This window comes from Theobroma umbraticum, unplaced genomic scaffold (assembly GCF_002168275.2).
Source record: "Theobroma umbraticum cultivar Fairchild unplaced genomic scaffold, ASM216827v3 scaffold_56.0, whole genome shotgun sequence".
Lineage (NCBI taxonomy): Eukaryota > Viridiplantae > Streptophyta > Magnoliopsida > Malvales > Malvaceae > Theobroma > Theobroma umbraticum.
In genome coordinates, this window is record NW_018397256.1 from 10,145,937 (window position 1) to 10,167,178 (window position 21,242).

At 35.6% G+C, this 21,242-nt stretch overlaps 2 protein-coding genes across 3 annotated transcripts in view; both read left to right on the top strand.

Annotated features, from left to right (window-relative positions):
* The window catches only part of LOC110410289 (uncharacterized), an 8,199-nt gene extending 2,833 nt beyond the window's left edge, over positions 1-5,366 (top strand). The window contains exons 3-13 of one of the 2 annotated variants that reach the window (XM_021419923.2): positions 200-283; positions 474-715; positions 856-1,099; positions 1,637-1,728; positions 2,242-2,326; positions 2,691-2,822; positions 2,910-3,023; positions 3,762-3,809; positions 4,065-4,149; positions 4,947-4,997; positions 5,090-5,366. In XM_021419923.2, the coding sequence (XP_021275598.1) occupies positions 200-283; positions 474-715; positions 856-1,099; positions 1,637-1,728; positions 2,242-2,326; positions 2,691-2,822; positions 2,910-3,023; positions 3,762-3,809; positions 4,065-4,149; positions 4,947-4,997; positions 5,090-5,142 (1,230 nt within the window). In that variant the 3' untranslated portion in view covers positions 5,143-5,366. The remainder of the gene's footprint in view (positions 1-199; positions 284-473; positions 716-855; positions 1,100-1,636; positions 1,729-2,241; positions 2,327-2,690; positions 2,823-2,909; positions 3,024-3,761; positions 3,810-4,064; positions 4,150-4,946; positions 4,998-5,089) is intronic. The other variant, XM_021419924.2, reaches the window with a different exon arrangement.
* A 2,118-nt stretch (positions 5,367-7,484) lies between these two features.
* LOC110410286 (serine/arginine repetitive matrix protein) lies at positions 7,485-21,008 on the top strand. The gene is made up of 15 exons (XM_021419916.2): positions 7,485-7,672; positions 10,392-10,923; positions 10,993-11,272; positions 11,883-12,181; positions 13,454-13,636; positions 13,829-14,584; positions 14,686-14,780; positions 14,910-14,969; positions 15,074-15,162; positions 16,935-17,513; positions 17,845-17,919; positions 18,148-18,218; positions 18,323-18,380; positions 19,495-19,768; positions 20,023-21,008. Exons 2-15 carry the CDS (start codon positions 10,514-10,516, stop codon positions 20,640-20,642), a joined length of 3,849 nt encoding a protein of 1,282 aa, XP_021275591.1. The 5' UTR covers positions 7,485-7,672; positions 10,392-10,513; the 3' UTR covers positions 20,643-21,008.
* The last annotated feature ends 234 nt before the right edge of the window (positions 21,009-21,242 follow it).

Sequence of the window (21,242 nt, forward strand, 5' to 3'; positions counted from 1 at the left end):
TTGACAGCAGATAAACATTTTTGCCTATGCAAATAATTATTACATGTGGATTATGGGCTGTGCATTTCTTTTTCTTTTACCTGCTTGAGTGCTACTCATATCACTTGCAATTTATTATTATGATTTTTTTTTTAAATCGAATGTTCTTCTATGAAGTTGGAGGGTACTGGTCTGCTCATGTGTTATTATTAGTTTGCAGGTAAGATTGTGTCGAGAGAAAAAATCAGGTGATATTTTTGCCATGAAAAAGTTGAAGAAGTCAGAAATGCTTAGCAGGGGACAGGTGAGATCTGAAATCTTTTGTCATTTAATTTCAATTTATGCATTCAAAGCATGATTTGTTTCACCTGGGAGAAACTCCATTTCCAGTTTTCTTTCCATTAGATTTTTCTTGATGTTGAAAACTCTCTCACATTTTTCTATGCTACCTGTTTAATTTCTTTGCACTCACAGATTTTGTGAATATAACATAGGTTGAACATGTGAGAGCTGAGAGAAATTTGCTCGCAGAAGTTGCCAGTCACTTCATTGTGAAACTTTATTATTCTTTTCAAGATGCTGAGTATTTGTATCTAATCATGGAGTATCTGCCTGGTGGTGACATGATGACTTTGCTAATGAGAGAAGACACCCTAACTGAGACTGTGGCTAGATTTTACATTGCTCAAAGTGTTCTGGCCATTGAATCTATTCATAGGCATAATTACATTCACAGGTTGGTAGCCTTTGTTGATTACCAACAGAAATACCAGGAAATGGAATAATAGTTAGACTGTAATTTGTTAACCTGATGTAGCTTCTGTGAATATTATCGACATCTGACAAGCATGTGCTTTTTTATTTTCCTTCCTCCAGAGACATTAAACCCGACAATCTTCTGTTGGACAAAAATGGTCATATGAAGCTCTCTGACTTTGGTCTTTGCAAACCTCTAGACTGTAGAAATTTATCTGCTATAAACGAAAATGAAACCCTGGATGATGAGAATTTGAATGAATCAATGGACGTTGATGGGCACTTCCCTGAATCTGGTAGAGGAAGACGCTGGAAAAATCCCCTTGAACAATTGCAGCACTGGCAGCATAACAGGAGGAAACTGGTACAACTATATATTCTTTTTCTCAAGTTACAAATCTGTCATTCTAATGCGTGCATGCATATATACAAGAATCATGTTCACTGATTTTATTTCAGAGAATTCCTTAATCTACACTCAGAGATGGTAATATCATAATGAATTCAAATGAACTTTGTGGCTACGCATGGAGCCACGGTAAGTGTGTTTGTACCAGAGAAATATCATTTCAAGATTTCATCAATAATTCAGTTGCATGTTCCAATGAATTATGGAAGGAGCAAAAGCATGCTGGGTAATTAGGTTTAAATTCCTATGGATGATTGAGTGTATCAGTAGACGAATTTACAAAGTTGTTAAAACCTAAATTCTAGCCGCATTTGTTTCATATTGTTCAAGATATTCGATAAGTTAAACTTTAGGATTCAGCTGATTTACTATTCCTTTCCCCTTTTTTTTCTTGTTTGTATGCCTTGTTAGAGGGCTGCATCCTTGTTAGTAAATTTTTTGGATGGAATCAAGTTATATATTCAATTATTCTTAGGTTTTTTTCTCTAACAGTTTCAATGGCAGGCATTTTCAACAGTTGGAACACCAGATTACATTGCACCTGAAGTATTGCTGAAGAAAGGATATGGCACAGAGTGTGACTGGTATGACTTAGAATGAATGATACTTTCTCATTAGATTTGTAATGCTTACATCTTGATTCTGTCGTTCTGAATCTGCCTTTTTCTTATGTTCTTAATTGAACGTGGAGTTAAAATTTTCAATGCAAAAGTATTATGCTGCATGAAAATTTGGTTGAGGACATGTTGGTTCTATCCTTGCCTGAATGTCACTGAAGTCTGAAAAAAACCAAAGAAACAAAGTAATGTTCACTACAAAAGAAAATTCAATTTAAATTAAGATGAATATAACCTTTTGGTTTGTTTTCAAGATCTTTTAAATTTTTGTGGCCAAAAATGGTTGGAGAGTGATCTAAAGTAAGCTGCAGTAGGATATGCAAAAGGGTTGTCTGAAGACTTTTTCCCACTGCAATAACAGGATAAACTTTATAGAGATAATCTTTTATGTATATTTGTGATATGCTTTGTATGTAATCGTAATGGATAAGGTAATTTCATTTTTTCTTCAATACATTCTTATTGATTTACCTCTTGCAGGTGGTCACTTGGTGCTATCATGTATGAAATGCTTGTTGGTTATCCTCCATTTTACTCTGATGATCCAGTGACAACATGCAGAAAGGTTTTATCTGTTCTAAAGTTTTGGTTTTATTTAATTTTTCAGCTATTTTGAGCTGAATTATGGGATTTCTAACTAGCTTTTAACATACATTGTCCTCTTCGTAACACCGTTTTATCTTTTCTGCTTCATTTTCATGCTTCTTTCTCTCATTTTGGTAGTCTTGACGGTATTCTTAAGGCATATATCGTATTTGACTAATTCAATTCATTTTGTTAGTATAGCAATGATGTGATGTTTAAGTGTCAGCAGGTGATTTTAAGTATTTCATATTAATTGTTTAGCTCGCTAACCTCTTAGAAAAGGTTCAAATACTTGTTTTTCTTTTTGTTTATTTATCCTTGCTGTGCTGACAAATGCATGTCAGATTGTACACTGGAAAAATCATTTGAAATTTCCAGATGAGGCCAGGCTTACACCTGCAGCAAAGGATTTGATCTGTAGGTTGCTTTGTGATGTTGAGCATAGGCTCGGTACTTTAGGAGCAGACCAAATTAAAGTAAGTTTTATGAATATCAAAATATTCATTCTCCATTTTCCTTTTTATTATGTTCTATTTTACTCCTATTAACAATAGTATAATTAGGCTCATCCCTGGTTCAAAGATACTCCATGGGACAAACTCTATGAAACAGAGGCAGCATTTAAACCACAGGTTGAGGGGGATCTTGATACTCAAAATTTTATGAAATTTGATGAGGTAAGTTATTATTAGACATATCCATATTTTCCAATCTTTTACTTGAAAAGCAAAAGTAATTTTATTAATAAAGAGTTGAAATACAAACTTCAACAAAAAGAGTTCCCAACACAGCCAATAAGAACCAACCCAAAAAGACTACTCCATGTCCGGTACCCCATACTTTACCAAAATTAACTTATTTAGGTCTCAAAGACTAAAACAATCACATAGCAAGAAGACAACCATAACTTGAACCAAATTACACTCAACTTTGAAAGAAAATTAGAAATTGAAGAGCGGCATTTTGTCAAACATTCTAAATGATGACTCATCAAAGCACACAGTAATTGCACTTGCAATCCCTCAAAAAAACAGCCAACTTCATCCTTGAATATCAGCTTTGTTGCCTCACAGTTAATGGAACAAAAATCAACCTCCAAGGAAAACGCCATTCTAGACTCAAATCCAGGCTACAAAATTCTCAGTGCGATTTACTCTAGCCTTAGCTAGCTAATCTGCCATTGAGTTACACTCTCTAGGAATATTGAGGATATTGACTTTACCAGTTTGATTTTTTAATAAAACAACATGATTTAAGAAGGGATGACAAAATGATATGTTGCCCAAAGAACTACATTTAAGGAATTACTTTCTCAATCTTTAACAAGTATTACTTTTTTATGCTCTGTAAAAGATGTTTTCTGCCTTTGTTTATATGGAGCCTACTGATTACGTAAATTTCTGACTGTACCACAGGTGGAAGGTCCAAAACCAGCAAGAACAGGATCTGGGCCAATGAGGAAGGTATTTAGGTTTTCTCCAAGGACTGTAAGGATGACTATTAATGCAACTAACTGTAGTTTGAACTTTGAATAACTTAACCATTGTTTTGCTGCAACTATTTTGTATTTTGTTGAAGATCATGATGGAAGTTTCTTGGCCTGCCTGTAACTCATCTTTACTGTTGTGGACTTATAGTGCATTTTTATGTCCTTAAGTCATCCAATCTTAATATTGTCTTGCATAACTCACCATTATTGTTCCTTACTTTTCTGGCAGATGCATTTAACTCCTAAAGATCTTAATTTTGTGGGCTATACGTACAAGAATTTTGAGGCTGTCAAAGGGTTACGTCATTCTTTTGGTAAAACATTCTTAGTTATTTGTGTTTATTTTTTATTTATACTGAAACTGTTTCTTTTTTGTCAAATCTTTGGTATCATGATTGAAAATCATATCATTAAAACTTTGATTTCATGATTTCATGATCCTCAAGTAACCTAAGTTATTGATTGCAAATGTTCACATGGGAGGACACTGTCATATTCCACTTATTATTTGCATACGCTCTGTCAATAAGGTCACATCTGTATTTATCTTTGAAGAAATTTAGTCTTTCTGCAAGCCAGGCCTACGCATAGATTCTGATGTGGTGTCAAATTATGGTTGCCTTCCTGTTGTCAACCAAGTCATCCTAAAATTGGTCTTTCTAGAAGATTTCGTCTTTCTTCAAGTAAAATACACCTTCTAAATATTTCAGTATTCTGATCTACATGGTACTTGGAAATACAAGGGTTGTCTGTTACCATCATATGGGTCAATAGGATTCATACAATGTTTAAAAGTACTAATGCATTATCCAAGTACAAGCAAGGGAACCATAGGTAATGTAATGCACATTTCTGAAGACTTGTAAGGGGTAATCAAGAGATGGAGAATGAAGGAAATGTAGAAAGGGAGACCCAAGTTTATTCATACTGTATGCCGTTGACTGTTAGAGGATAGGTCCTTTTAGCTTGCCTAGAGAAAGAAAGAAGGGAAAGGGGGAATGTGCGGCCATTAAAATCAAATATAGTAACATCTGCATCCGCATGTGCGTGTGCTTGTGTTGTTATATGCTGTATTCGATTTCTTTTGTTTCTTATCATTCAACTGCTACAGATATAAAGGGGAGTGCACCGCCAAGGCAGTCGTCAACTGACTCATTCCACAGTAAGATTTCATTCCTAGATTAAGGCTGTCAGGTCTGGTTTTCATTTGCCAGATTGAGTTAAACTTTTCTCATGAATGATTTTCTTTTTTAGGTGATTCTGGTGTGGACTACTCTTCTAATGACACAGAAACAGGGTTGCTTTGATCATCAGGAGATGGCGTGTCACATTGAGTGACTCAATCCTTTCCATGGATAGCACCGTGCACAATGGATAAACGAACTCTTCTTATTTTGATTGACGGGTCTACCTGCTTATTTTAGCCAGGTTCTACCCTGATTTGCTTATCTATTGAAGTTTGCTGGCACATATTTGCCGAACTAATAAGTGTGCAGTAAATATCAATTAGATTGAGGAGAGTTCTTTGATAGTACTGGTTGATAGGCATAAGTGAGAGTTTTATGTCCATTTAGTCTTTGAGATTGTATTGAGGTCCTGACTACCCAGGTTGGCGAACCAAATGAAACGCCTTCGCTTGTGGCAGTTTCTGGTCCTCTTTCCCTCCTTTCTTGATTGTCGAGGAAACTGTTAAAATGGGTAAATTAATGGTAAGGACTCAGGCCAGTGACTGGTATTGTATGGAAGCCTTGTTCTTTGGCAGTGAACAGCAAATCATTTGTCTTTGGGACCTTGTCTGCATCCATGTGCCCTATCACTTGAACCATTATTTATCCGATTGACTTTAGAAGAATAAGACGCTTTGAATGTTTTGAATAATGTTAAACACCGATATGATAAAATGGAAAACTATATTCTTTCAAATACGTATCATGGACAAACCCAGCTTTTGTTTTATCAACCAAACCAAATATTGTAACAATTCCAGTAGCAAAATTATATAATACCATATTATTGTGCCTTTTGTTTCCTGGAGACTGTCCACTTTTGAGTGCTGATGATTGCTTTGGGTGACAATTGACATTTATAGGGTGGGTTTTTTCAAAAAAGCCGGAAAAAAAAAAACACCAGAGGAACAAAAGGATTGGGTCATTGAATTGAAACCTTGGATCCCATCCCAGGTCCAACATGACCACATGGAACACAAGTCCACAACCTGATATTGCATCCCATACTCACAGCGTCCTATAATCAGAAAAATGAAGAGAACAATAATATGAAATCTCAAGCTTCAGGCTTCCAGTTCCAGTGTGCCCAACCTGAGCTCGTCAAATGGCATAATGATCTACCCCACATATTGATTTCTCTATTTAATTACAGTTGGATGCCTAATTTGATAGATTATGATTGCATTCTGCATTATGAGTGATTATTCCTTAATTGAGGATAACATTTTATTTCCATATATTGCACTTTTATTCATCTACAGTTGCATTCAATGTAAACTCTTCTTTCTTTTTTCTTTGGTGTTAACTTTTCCTTTACAAATTTAATTTTGCTTCTTCCTACTATATAGATTCCAATCCTCTTAATTTTTAATCTTATAAAAAAAATTCATATGTAAATAATGATTATATGTATATAAAAGAATAAGTACTAAAAAAAGTAATATAAGAAAATGAAATTCCAAATCCTCTTATAAAAAATCAATACCACATGATAGTAAATATAATGGTCAATAGAAGGTAATTAAGTAATTATTATATTAAGATTAGTGGCCATACTTATTAAGATTATCAAGTAGATATTTTATGTAAATATTAAGTATTTTGAAGTTGATATTATCATTTGTGCTTCATTTCTTTTTTTGGTAATATATTATCAATGCTTCATTACAAAAATTGTTACTTGCCTTGACAAAACAAAAACTATTAATTTATCCTATTACTTTTCTTGGATCAATCATAAATTTTTTGTGATGGATGCTACTAACCAAATAAATGATTTTTGATATGGTTAAGTGATTATTAATTCACATCAACCTTTATTGATTAAAATAAAAATACTTATTTATTAATAGGCTTTGTTTAATCTTATCTTTAATTAAGACATATTAACTTACACACTCACCTTTAAATATTTTGATTTTATTTCTTTCATCTCAAACTAATAATTTACATATTAAAATAATTATACAAATCATCTAATTTATTGGTTAGAATTATAATATAATACTATTGGTTAATTAGATTGTAATATATAATTAAAATTATATTATAAATAAAAATAACTTTATATATATATCATTCACATCGATAACATAGTATTTGAATTTTGATATACATTTAATTTTCTAAAATAAATTTTTTTTTCTACCGTTACATATCACCAACAAAAAATAATTTTTTTACTCAAAAAAGGAAATAATTTTTTTGTTGTGATTCGATAATCTATAGACTAAATTTATCATATTTTTTCGTTAAATTTTCACTAAGACAAACATACCCAAAACTCCCACATTACATAAACCACGAGCTGTCTTAGGAGCCGGCTCGACGTATGTTTCTTACCCAAAAAAACCCCGTTCCGAAACTCGACAACTTTGAATCCAAGACAACGAACCATGGGTATAACCGTCATTTAATTTAACCCAATTTCATTGCCGATCAAAACACAGGGGCGCTTTCGACCTCCATGGCCATGTACGAACTTCCCACTTTCGATTTCGAGCTTCGAATCAATTACGTAAATCAAATTCGTACCCGTAATTTAAAGAATCTAATTATCTTGCTGAAAATTACAGCCTCCGCCGTCACCTCTTCTCGCGATTCATCGAAGGTAGATTTGTACTCACATTCTTGATTGCAAGCTCTAGGGTTTTCTTCTTTTTAATTTTTTGAACCTTTTTATTTCTTTAATTGACTGTTTATTTGAGTTTTATTTTCTAATATTCGTGTTGATTTAGATTTTAGGGTTTTCCTGCAATTTTTTTGTTAGTATTACTATTATTTTTTTCAATTATTGAGGTATGATGAATGAAGTGTGATTGAGATGTAAAGTCGAGGAATTAGAGGATAAAATGGTAATTTTTGAGCTTAGACTGGCTTTACTGTGTAAAATAGAGCATTTCCTTTGTTGAAGCTGGATTTTGTTGTATAATCAAAAAGTGAAGAAATATTGAGTAACTTAACTGAAGAAAAATGCGCATAATGCTTTGTTTTGCATTCATGTGATGCGGATTTAGCTTGGAATTATTTGGAGTAAGGAAAGTGAAGTTGAAGGCAATTATATGTATGTATTCTTGTCATGGTTGAAAAATGGAGAAACAGAACAGCAATGTTGAGTAGGAAATAATTAAAATGGGAATGGTGCTCTTTCTAACTGCTATATGCGCGAAATCTGTGCCAACTGAAATCACAATCAGTTCCAAATTAGTTAAATGATGGTGGTCTTCTTCTGTCTTAAATTGGGTGAGGTAGATACTTAATTTGTTGATGTAATATAAAGTATAGAATGTATTGCTCAGCTGTGGGCAATTAGTTAAATAATAGCGGTGTTCTTGCGTTCAAGTGTAATTAATGTGCTGAAATTGATGCGTGCGGCTAACTTTTATTGAACTATGATTCTAGCAGATATATTAAGCTAAATTATTTAACATTTTCTTCCTAATGAGCGTATGATGCACCCTCATGAATCATGGTAAGATAGTTGATGATTCTGGCAGGTTCTCTTAATGGCATTTTCTTATGAATCGAGATGCCAGCCTCTCATGTCTACCTTCATTTATTATCTATTCCATATGTCTTTCATAAGTTCTAATGTGTTAATTGTATGGTTATAAAAAGGTTTTGCTACACATATATCCAGATTTGATTTGTGTTTTTTATATTTATTTATGATTCATGATTCTGATAATGATGTGCTTGTCTTGCTGGTGTACATGTGCACTGCAGAGATTGACAGATAACCTTAATAACAATTTTTGGAATAGGTCATTTGATGCTTGGAAGGGTGATCCAGATGGAGTTATACAATTCAAAATTTATTTAAATAATTTGATATGGGTTTTGCTGATGATTGCCCTAAGGGCACTTTTTAAGGTTAGTTAAGATACTATTTGTAATGTGGGAATTCCAATGCATTGGGAGAAAATATTATTTAATATGGTAACCTTAAAGAGTGCCCTTAGGGCACTTGTTAGCAAAACCCTATTTATATTCAGGGTATTTTAGGTTATGTTAATTTGTCTTTACTTATTTACCAAGTATTAGGTTTGCGCAATAACCCTAAATATCTATGTTAGTGCGCTCTTCGTAGCTTCTGATTACAGAGTTGTTGAGGTTATTGTGTTTATCTGAGCATTGGGGTTATTGCGTTAATCAGAGCATCGAGGATTACTTCGAATTTCTAGTTGATTGTATACCTCTGGCACTTTGCTAGCTGTTTTAAGGTGAGGAAATTTTAGGATCACCATAGTATTTGAAGTGAGCCTTGAAAGTCATTTACGCTGCATTTATAAGTAACTAGTAGATGAATAGAACATAAGCATTTGATCGTCATATATGAAAGGAAGAGATAAATGAATTTCAAATGCCAACTTGCTGAATACAGTAATTCTGTACCTAAGGAGCAAATGGGTGCCCTAATAAAATATCTGTGTGCAAGGGTATACATATCTTTTAAATGCCAGTATCAGAAGATTGAAACGATATCTGGAAGAAGAATTGAATGTATTTGTCGGAAGTTAGAGGTTCAACAACCTAAAACTTGACATTTTGATGTTTTTCAAACAGTCTTTTGATTCAACCTGAGACCGTTGTGGGGACAGGAAGAAGATAAAACAAATTCAGTCAGTGGTAGAGGTGGAGTGAGATAAAATAATTGCCTAAAATGTTATGTAGGATGTGCATGTAGATAGGAAAATATATTTGTGGATAACTTGTTTGTTGTTGAGTCTCATGTATGGTTGAGTGTGTCTTTTTATGACACCCATTTGTACTCTATTTGTTGTAGCCTTTGTTTTCTGAAGGTTTCCTTTTGTTGTTGCTGTTACCTGAATTCACTGCTTTCATTTCTTGTATTTATTTGGGGTGCCTTTTCCACGTTATTTTATTGATTAAACAAATTTTTTTATTTTGATGAAAATCCCTATATTCCCACCTATTATGTTATCATGCATACCATAAATTCTCTACTCATGAATTTATCTAGCTAATTATGCAAATTGATTACCTTTCAACTATTAATCCAATACCTAAATGCAAGCTCCTATAATGCCCATCTTAACATTTGGAAGACGCTGTTGTCTTATACTAAGACAGGAAAATTTTGTTGCACAGGCAGTGGAAGGTGATGAATAAATCTTAGTTTCCTGGCCCTTGATAATTCTTTATAACTACTAGTGATTATATTAAGACTTAATTTAACCTACTACTTCTAGTGTATTTTTTAATGTGAGCGTAAGCATACAACAACATGAATTTTGAGGTAGTATTGGGCTTATTTGGAGTCTAATACAAATTTTATATGCTTATCCTTAGGTTTTTCTCCTTTGCAGATAAGTTGTCCATTGTCCTTAACAGTTTAAATCAGCCTTTATGTGCTGTTGTAATACAATTTTGTCATGCACGGCTGTATTTATTGGCTTTGTAAGACTGTGGATTTGCAAAATCTGATGCAATGGCGACATCTAGCAAGTTTGATCTGTCTTCTGGGAGCCCAGATAGGCCGCTGTACACCAGCGGGCAGCGTGGAGCCCACTTAGCTGCTCAATTAGACAGATCAGGTAGCTTTCGTGAGACCATGGAGAATCCAATTCTATCTTCTCTGCCAGGTATGTCGAGGAGTTTATTAGCCCAAGGAGATGTATCCAACTTCTTCCAATGCTTGCGTTTTGATCCCAAGGTGGTCGCTGCTGATCATAAGTCTAATCGTCAAGGAGACTTTAAACGGCACATTAATGTTGCTCTTGGCATTTCTGCTGATGAATCTCCTACTGTTTTATCAAAAGGCAAGCTGCTGCCTTCTCCCATACCAGAGGAAATCAAACGAGTTAAGGCTGGTCTACGTGATTGCGCTGTCAAAGCCAGGTATTTCTTTGTAAATGGTGTATTTTGAATAGAAGTTGTCATTAGTTATTAAAGTGTATTAGTTAACAGGGAGCGTATGAAAACTTTCAATGAAGCCTTATCAGTATTCAACAAGTTTTTCCCAAGCATACCATCTAAGAAGAGATCTCGATCAGAAAGCTTTTCTGGTGACCGACCTAATGCCTTGTTATCTAGTGATCGGTCAGTCTTGGGGCCAACCATTGGGAAGATGGGAATGCATAATCATTCCATCGCTGGAGCTTTTGAATTTGAACAGCAAAAGGCAGAAGAAAGGCCTAAGAGTGCTGTTCCAAATAAACGTACTCGAACTTCTCTGGTGGATGTGAGGGTTTGTATCTTCGATATCTTCCATCTTTATGCATTTTCTGTAATGGTAATATTAGAATTTTATGTCGTTGGGCCTGATATAGCTTATTTAATTAACTTGTGCAACGGATGTTTTATGTGTTATATTCAAGTCTGGTTGGGAGCAAAGAATGTCATGTCCCAATGTAATTATTGTTGTCAATATCCCTTCTTTGATTTCTTCTCTCTGGTGTTTCCTTCATGTTTCTACACTACTAGTTGATTTCTTCTTTTCCATTGGTCACTTAATCAAAACCTCACTTCTTTCTTTTGATCCAACTAGGTGGTGATGGTGGATTTGTTCTCTTTACTCTTCCTTTTTAGTAGATTTCCTTATGTACTGTCAATCATTGAGTTTGTATTTATGCAAGTGACACGAAACCCATATCCTGTGACAAGAATCCACATAATATTCTGTTTTATGCATGCACTAATATGGATGTGGTTTTACATTGTATTTTCTTGCTCTTCTTCATAGTTGCTTTATCTTTGGCCTCACCTGGGTGGCTTGGTACCCAATTTGCATGCGGTGTGCCTTTTTTGCATCACTATCTCTCGAAGAGAAGACTTAACAATTTTTCCAATGAATCTAGATGGATATGCGGAATAATGCTCTAGTCAGGCAGCCTGGTAATGCAGATAGGGACAGGGAAATGCTCAGGGTTTCAAATAGTGGTGCAGTTCAGGGTGAAGATCGAACTTTATCAGGTGGTGTTGATGGATGGGAAAAGGCAAAGATGAAGAAAAAGCGTTCTGGGATAAAACCTGATGTATCTCCAAGTATGGTATCAACTAAACCGATTGAAGGGTATCGGGAATCTAAACAGGGAATGCAGCAAAGGCCTGTTACTGATGCTCGATCAAGATTAAATAATGACTCCCATGGGTTCAGGTAGGTCTGCTGAAAGTGCTACTACTGTGCATATGTCATGGTGATTATTTGAATGCTTGCCTAAGTAACATTGAGGGCATCCATTGGGGGTAGAGGTGGCAAAACCAACTGGAACTTGAACCTGCCCAAACCTGAATTGACAAAAAAGTCAAAGACCCAAACCCCGAAAAATCAAAACTTGAACCTGGAACAACCTGAACCAGACTTACCTGTTTGCCACCTGTAACTGGGTGGGTGCTAGGAGGACAAGCACCCTTGAGTGTTACTAACCCCTAGTATCAGTGGAAGCCCTTACCATAACAATACAAGAATCATTAATGTAATTACCAACATATAATGATCGATATTTTCAGCCCACTGCCAGGAGATCTGCTGGAATCAGGGGCATCAATCATAATAATGATAGCAGTAGCAGCTTTGGTCAATATTCTCTTGTAACCTGATTCATCATGCCGGAACTGCATTCTTTCTTTGTCTTTGTTTTTAATTGCCTATGTTGTGTAGGATATAAATTGAAGATGTCAAGCTTGTATTTTATGCTTTTGAGGTTCTTTTTTATTCTGATTCCAGTTGTATATTTAGCGTTTGAGTTTCTTATTCTATTTTGACCATATATATATATAAACACACACACACACACAGATGGTAAACCTTTGTTCATGTTTTCATATTCATTTTTATGCTTAATCCACCTCTATCAACCTGTGCCGTATTGTCTCATTCGGCACCATTCTGGTCAAGATCTAATCACCTGAATGTACGATGGGAGCTCTACTTTATGCAAAGTTGCTTATGCCTTTAGTGCATAGGACATTAACTAGTGCCTTAAAGGTGCATTTACACTAGAGTTTTTGCCGGAGAAGTATAAGATGGTGAATGTACTAGTTTTAATTGAATTGTGTTTTTTGAACTATATAATAAACCTACCCTATTATTTTATCCATCTTGCACGTTATGCTTGAGAGGTAGAAAACTTTAGTAATGTTTTGACCTAACCTTCTGAGTAAGATCAAATCCCATGATTGAGACACACTAAGGAAGAACTCTTATTGGGGCCATCACCTCAACCTATAGAGGGGTGTAGGTTCCTTGATAGACGATCATTATGCTGGCTGTAGGAAAATTTGTGTTAGGGGTCTTTCTTTGTGTGCCATTTCTTCAAATTTCTTATTTAGAGCACTCAGTTAATTGAACCTTCCTTTACATTTATTTATAATTTTTTGATGTATTTTATTCTTAATTTTATATTAATAAATATATAACTTATTGTAGGTCAGGGATTGCTAATGGATCTGCTGGAGTTGGAAAATCAGATGGCATCTCACAGCCGACAGGCTTGGGTCCACGATCATCTGTACCTAGGTCTGATCTGGACAGCAGTCCCCTTCTCAATGATAGAAGAGATCGTCCTGTTGCTTCTGATAAAGAGAGAGTGAATCTCAGAACTGTTAACAAGTATGCATAGTTTTCTACATATTTCATTTTCTATTTTTTGCATAAATTTCTCTGGTCCATTGCTGTCTTATAAAGCCTTTGTTTTGTCATTTGAGGTATCTTTTTTTCTGGCTCCTGGAGTACTTTTCTTTTTGAGGCCTTACTGCAGTTTGTGTACTTATTTTTATGCCTGTTGTTCTGTACAATGTGCAGGATGAGTGTTCGTGACGAATTTAATTCAGCTAGTCCTACATCAAGCACAAAAATGAATGCATCTATTCGCGGCCCACGATCAGGTTCTGGAGGTGCTCCAAAATTGTCACCAGTTGTTCATAGAGCAACTGCATCAAATGACTGGGAGCTTTCTCACTGTACAAATAAACCACCTACTGCTGGTGGAGCCAATAATCGCAAACGCACCACATCTGCTCGGTCTTCATCACCACCTGTTGCCCACTGGGCTGGCCAGAGACCACAGAAGAGCTCCCGTACTGCAAGACGAACAAATCTTGTTCCTATTGTTTCAAGTAATGATGAAACTCCATCTCTGGATACTGTGTCTGATATGGCAGGTAATGAAATTGGGTCAGGATTTGCTAGACGCTTATCAAGCAGCTCTCCCCAACAAGTTAAACTAAAAGGTGATGCCTTATCTACGGCTGCTCTTTCTGAGAGTGAGGAGTCTGCGGCTGCTGAAATTAAATCTAAAGAGAAGGTGAAAAAGTCTGATGAATTAGATGAGAAAGCTGGACAGAATGTTCAAAAAGTATGTGCTTTGGTCCTGCCATCAAGAAAGACTAAGCTGATGACTGGAGAAGACATTGGAGATGGTGTACGTCGACAAGGGAGGACTGGGCGGGGTGTTACTTCTACAAGGTCTGTTATGCCAATGACAGTTGAGAAGTTTGGCAATGTGGGAACAGCAAAACAGCTCAGAAGTGCCAGGCTTGGTTTGGATAAGGCCGAAAGGTTAAATATTCCTTCCTGCCTGACCACCTGTTACCCTTTTCTCCAATATTCTTTCCTTTATTGTGATTGAAATCTCATAGTTTGATGAATGTTTTGCTCAGCAAGGCTGGTCGTCCCCCAACTAGGAAGCTCACCGACCGCAAGGCCTATGCACGACAGAAGCATGCAGCAATCAATGCGGCTGCAGATCTTCTTGGTAGTTATACTTGAAGCTAACTTAGAACTTACTTTGGATTTTTATCTATGCTTAACAAGATTTTCTGAATTTCTAAATCCGTGACTACATGTTTGTGCCTTCTAATCACTTTTGGTATAACTTTCTTAGTTAGTTCAGAGGATGGACATGAAGAGTTGGTGGCTGCTGTAAATGCTCTTATCAGTTTTGGTAATGCCTTCTGAAAACTTTCATCATTTTATTGTCAAAATTTTGTTATTTTCTTTGGTTCAAAATTTGTCTTTTGCCATTGGTTGATTTTACCATCGTTGCAGCTCATGCCTTTCCCAACTCCTTTTGGAGGCAGATGGAGCCATTTCTTGGTTTCATATCTGATGCAGATATTGCCTATTTGAAGCAGCAGGTAATGTTCCTTGTCCCACTTAATAAGATTGATAGTCACTGTTATTAGGAGACCCTGGAAATTATATTTTTACTATCTTGTGTGGCTCTGAAAACCCCTTGATGCATTCCATTTTTTAGAAAAAAAAAATTTTTTGGAAAAATCTTTTTGGATTAAATCTTTTATTCAATGCCATTACATATGAACTGTTGGCTGCAATTTTGTTCTCGCCTTTTTGGCCAAGGGTGGGGGATTTCTTTTCAACCAGGTGGGGGGAAAGGGGGGAATTGAACCTAGAACTTGACCCTCCATTCAGGGGTTACAACCACTAGAACAGGCATGGGGTGTTGTCATTATTTATGTTTTCATCAAATCTCGAGGGAAGGCATGAGATAAATAATTAAATTAAGTAAATAAATTTCTTTTGACTTGCTGATATATATTAGGTTTAGATAAGGGTGAGCAATTGGTTAAGTCTGTTAAATTGGTCAAAAAATGCTATTAAACTGACTTAATTGATGCTTTTCAAAAAAAAAAAAACTGACTTTATTGACTTATCCATATATTTTAACCGAATTGACCGACTTTCTTATATTAACTGAATTAACTGATTAACTGACTTAATTCAGTTAATTTGGTTTTAACCAAATTTTTAAAAGAAAAAAGGGTTTGAATTAACCCAAGCCTATTTTTTTTTTATTTTCATTTTTTCTATGCATATTACATAGTAAATAATCCTACAAACAAACATTATGTGGTAAATAATCCAGCAAACAAACATTACATTGTAAATAATTCAACTTTTTTTCCACTCATTTTAAAGCCGGTTAGTTTGGTTAACCGACCAAAAATTTTTTAACTGAAATGAACCAACTTAACTGACTCCCCTTAACTGAAGTAGAATTGAATTAACCAAATTTTGTCGGTTAAGTCGCTTTTAACCGACTTTTGCACTCCCCTAGTCACATGGTTTGACAACCATCAATACCTAGGGGTGTGTAAAAGTAGCTTAAAACCGTCTTAACCGATAAAATTAGGTTAACTTAGTTCGATTAATTCCATTAAAATGGTTAATTCGGTGAGGGGGTCAATTAAGTCAGTTAATTTTGGTTAAAATTTTTTTGTCGGTTAACTGAATTAATCAACTTTAAAATGAGTGAAAAAAAATGTTAGATTATTTACTGTGTAATGTTTGTTTGTTGGATTATCTACTATGTAATTAGCATAGAAAAATTAAAATAATCATAAAAAAGGCTTGGTTGCATTCAAGCCCATTTCCTTTTGAAAAAAAAAATCGGTTAAAACTGAAATAACTAAATTAAGTTGGATAATCGGTTACTAGAAGAAAGTCAGTTGGTTCAGTTAAAATATATGGGGAAGTTGGTTAAGTCAGTTAATAACATTTTTTGACCAATTTAACTGACTTAACTGATTGCTCACCCTTACATGTGACTGCTTCTCAAGAATTCATCTTCTTATTAGCTTTTGGTATAAATACTATGGTATCCTAAAGTTTACCATGTCAAATTTATTTATTTAAGAATAAAATTAGCAGTTTTGTCATCAATTGCATGTCTTTAATAACAGTGCAACACCTTTAGGAAAATCCCAAAAAAACAAAAAAGAGAAGATGACAATACAGTGCCTAAACCCTTTTTTAACGCACTGTTTTAAATCAAAAGGTAAAAGTAGCTTAGTGAAGGATTGGTTATACCTTCTTGTTTCCTATTGAAGCAAGAACCATCTTTTTCACAACTGTATTATTCTCTCTTAGCTCTTTTCAAATCTTTCAGGGAAATTGTGAACTTACCAAATTGGGATCAACACCAGTTCCTTCTATTTTAGATGGTTGCAGTATCGTCTCCAACGGATGTGAGTTGCTTGAACAGGGAAGAGATGGTGGAATTGACGCGGTAACATCAACTGTTGAACTCCTTTCACAACAGTTGGTCCTGGAGACAAGGGACAATAATGTGATTCCCCTCTGTCAGAGATTTATAGCAGCTCTAATTCCAGAAGAAGATAGTGACAGTGGAAATGAAGACCTCCCATTTGACATATATGGAACTGGATTTGAGATGGATGGAGAATTGGGATCCAATGGTTTGAGTCATATTATTAACTTCCAATCTACCGGGCATGCTTCTGTCAATAGTTATAGGATAACTGGGAAGCCAGAGAATGATGATCCGGAAATTGATATGTTGGGAAACACAGGAATTAACTCAAGTTTTAGCCATTCCCTGAATGGCACTTTTTCAGACCCGCTGATGCCTAGCATCGTCTGTTCAGAATTCCAGTATGAGAATATGAAGAAAAATGAGAAACTCTTTTTGGAGGCTCAAAGTGTTGGAATTTTCTTGGAACCACTGGTTGGTCTACTTTTACATCAACATTTATGTTAAATGCTGCAATATCCTTCTCGTTACATAATTTTATTTGAAGCTCTCTCTCTTTGTTGTTTCAAAATTGATAATAATCATGATCTAACAATCTGGTCTACATTTGTATTGTCATCTGAATGGTTGGTTGTCAAATGATCATGTATGTCTGCTGCAGCTTCCCATTTTCTTGAAGGGCGGTTTTTTTTCTGACTCTACTGTGGTTTACTGTAGACGCTTGTGTCTCTCTGGTTTGTTCTGTTTCATCCTTGACATTAAGGTTGTTAATGTATTTAACTATATGTATTTCACTCTATTGCAGCCTGACATAGCACAGATGGGGGATGATGAAATCCGTGAGGACATTAGTAAGCTGGAGGAGATGCGCAATGAACAGGTAGTTTCTCGACAGAATTGTTGAAGCTCTGATATGCAAATATTTTTGTTTTCTTTGGCCTTTACATTATTGTTTTCACCCTTCCATTTTCTGATAACTGTCATAAGATATTCAACAAATTCTATCTTTCTTCTGTGCCCTGCTACCTTATTTGTTGTTGGATTTTCCATCCTAAAAATCAAACTTGTTCTGATAGGTTCATTTGTAATTTTGTTGTGAATGCAATAGGTTTCAAAGAAGAAAGGCTTGCTTGATAAACTGTTGAAAGCTGCCTCAGAAACAAGGGAGATTCAGGAGAAGTATTGTCTCGCCCTTTCTCTCCATATAGTTTTGTATGCATTTGCCTTTTCACTTGAAGTCTTTGGTGCCTAGCTTATATCAAAACATCTGACTTTTGATATAGGGAATTTGAACAACGTGCTCTTGACAAACTTATCACGATGGCTTATGAAAAGTACATGGTAATTCTCTTAATGTACATTCCCCTTTTTCTTTTGGTTTTTATTTGCACATGCAGACACAGACACGGACATGCAAAGTTTTATGTCTTGTGTGCCCAGAGCCAGGTTGTGCCAAATTAATCTAGTACAGCCCTTTAGCATGATAATGTGGAAGCTAAGCTCTGGTCTAGAGGAAAAGGTTTTAAAGGAAATAGTTGTCTGGATGGACTAAAACCAACAACAAAAGAAACCAAATGGAAAAAATAGATGTAAATGGGCAGGATGGCATTATCGTTTAACCTTAACCAACTGCACCCCCCCTCCCCAACCCCCAAAAAAAAAAAAATCAATGAAGTTGGTGAAAATCGTTATGGGAGAGGACTACCTCCTATTGGGTAGCTCAAACTCCTCATGATACTGAGATAGTGAAGAGACAACATCTAAACATAGGTCTGGAGAAATCTTTTGGTTGCTATCTAAGTTCCAAGTGGATAATGCTTCTCCAGTTCTCCAGTTCCAAGTGAAGAGACAACATCTAAACATAGGTCTGGAGAAATCTTTTAGATCATATATGTGGAATCTGTTTCAACTTTCAATCATAACTGTCATGTGGTTGAATGGCATCTAAACTGAGGCAGGGTACTTTGTCCTTCCCCTTCCTGGTAATATGCTTGGATGTTTTCTTTTGGCGTTCTCAAGTATCAATTATCACCTTCTGAGTCTCTGGGGTTTAGATAGTGGAATTTCTTTGTATAGCGTTATGAAGAATTTGGCTGGGAAAGGTTTATCTAATAACTCTTACTTTTGTTTCTTTCTCTTTAGCTGCGTAAATGACAAAGGTAGTTAAACAGCTAAGAACTGAATGGTAGTTAGATTATGGGATATTGTCTACAATTTGAGTTTGCTTCTAGTTTTCTTTCCCCTCCAGAGTTTCCTACTAAGGTGATAAAATTTGCTTGGTTCTCTGTGCATGTGTGTGTGTGTGTGTCACAGCTTTCCATTTTCCATGGAGAATTTTAATCATCTAAAAGTTTGACTGTTTATTTACCCATTAGATTATCATGCTAGATGCTAACGTATTATGATATGATTCTGGTATTTTTTTTCTGATGATTTGTTAATAATCTTTTAATAGACTTGTTGGGGTCCTAATGCTACTGGTGGGAAGAGTTCCAGTAACAAAATGATCAAGCAAGCTGCCTTAGCATTTGTTAAACGGACATTAGATCGATATCATAAATTTGAAGATACAGGCAATAGCTGCTTTGATGAGCCCATGCTCAGAGACATGTTTCTTTCTGGGTCTTCCCGCCTAAATGGTGCACGATCAGTAGATGCTCCTACAGATGGTGAATCTGGGAAGCCATGTGGCAACAGCTCCGCACGTTCTCTGGAAGCTAGAACTTCAGGTATTTTACTTGATGTGTATGGAGAGAGTACATACTTTAATTCCCACATGTGTAGTCGTGTCTGTGTGAGTGTGTTTGATCCTGTGTAATCATATACAAATTGTTTGTCATGGTACCTTTTCGCAGTCTGTGGAACTCTGTCTTCTGTTTCTTCTTCATTTACTTTGTCTTATGGTGCAATTCAGTTGTGGATTGTCAATTTGGTCTTTTTTGCAGCTTCCATGGTTTTTCACACTCAACTACTTCTCTGGCAGGTCAAAATGGAGATAGCTATGCTGTTAATTCTTCTGATCTGCTTCCACCCTCAAATCGGTTATCTGATCAAACTACTGTTAAAGATGACTCATGGTCTAACAGGGTGAAAAAGAGAGAGTTATTACTGGAGGACGTAGTTGGTAGTACTATTGGTACTTCTAGTGCACAGTCAGGCATTGGAAGTTCCTTGTCAAGCAGTACAAAGGGAAAGAGGAGTGAGAGAGACAGAGAAGGAAAGGGACATGGTAGAGAGGTTTTATCTAGAAATGGAACTAATAAGATTGGTCGGCCAGTTTCCAATGTTAAGGGGGAAAGGAAATCAAAAACAAAGCCTAAGCAGAAAACAACTCAACTATCTGTTTCTGTAAATGGCCTTCTTGGCAAGATGTCAGAGCAACCCAAACCATCAACTTCTGTATCAAAATCAAGTGAGGTAACCGCTAATAATACTGCCAAAGAAAAAGATGAGTTTAGCCTGGATGTATTGGATGACTTGCAGCTACCAGGACAAGATCTGGGTTCATGGTTGAATATTGATGATGATGGATTACAAGATCATGACTTCATGGGCCTAGAAATTCCAATGGATGATCTTTCCGACTTGAATATGATGGTTTGAGTTGCTTTCTTTGTATAGTCTTGTTCATTATACTGTTGACAAACAAAAACATAATCACTGTCATCAAGAAATGACCGTTGCATGGATAGTTGTTTGGCTGTCCGGTCCCACAATTAAGTTATATAGATTCTTTGTAGACTCCCCCACAAGTTGATTTTCGAGTGAACCTTTTCAACGTCTTGAATTTTTCTCTTAAGTCGGTGACTTCCACTGTAAAGATCTTTTGTTCCTACAAGTTAGTATGTCTAGCAATTATATCTTAGCAAACCCTGTATCCTGGCTGTAGCTTTTACAAATCAGAGAGCAATGCTCATCTTGTAAATACATTTATATTCCCAATAAAATTAGTTTTTTTGTTCAGAGTAATTATATTTTGTAAAAATATATGGGTTTTCTTTCCTGCTTTTCTGGTTTATGGGTCTTTATTTTCACTTTGCCAACTGCAACTGCTGTTGAAAGTTGTTATATCAGATGCAGTAATTTCTCCTAAGGTTTGTTCATGAAGAAGGTTCTCTTCTGAGTCTAAGAGATAAGAATGTTCAGTGAAGATGTCAAGACAACAATTGGCCGAGTTTTTGTCAAACAGAGAAACGAGGATTT

What these genes read in the sequence shown, in the direction of transcription:
- LOC110410286 (XM_021419916.2), top strand. Translation starts at nt 10,514, where the DNA reads ATGGCGACATCTAGCAAGTTTGATCTGTCTTCTGGGAGCCCAGATAGG. An exon ending in TTGCCTATTTGAAGCAGCAG is followed by an intron (nt 15,163 to 16,934) that starts GTAATGTTCCTT and finishes CAAATCTTTCAG; the next exon opens with GGAAATTGTGAACTTACCAA. An exon ending in TCTGGAAGCTAGAACTTCAG is followed by an intron (nt 19,769 to 20,022) that starts GTATTTTACTTG and finishes CTTCTCTGGCAG; the next exon opens with GTCAAAATGGAGATAGCTAT.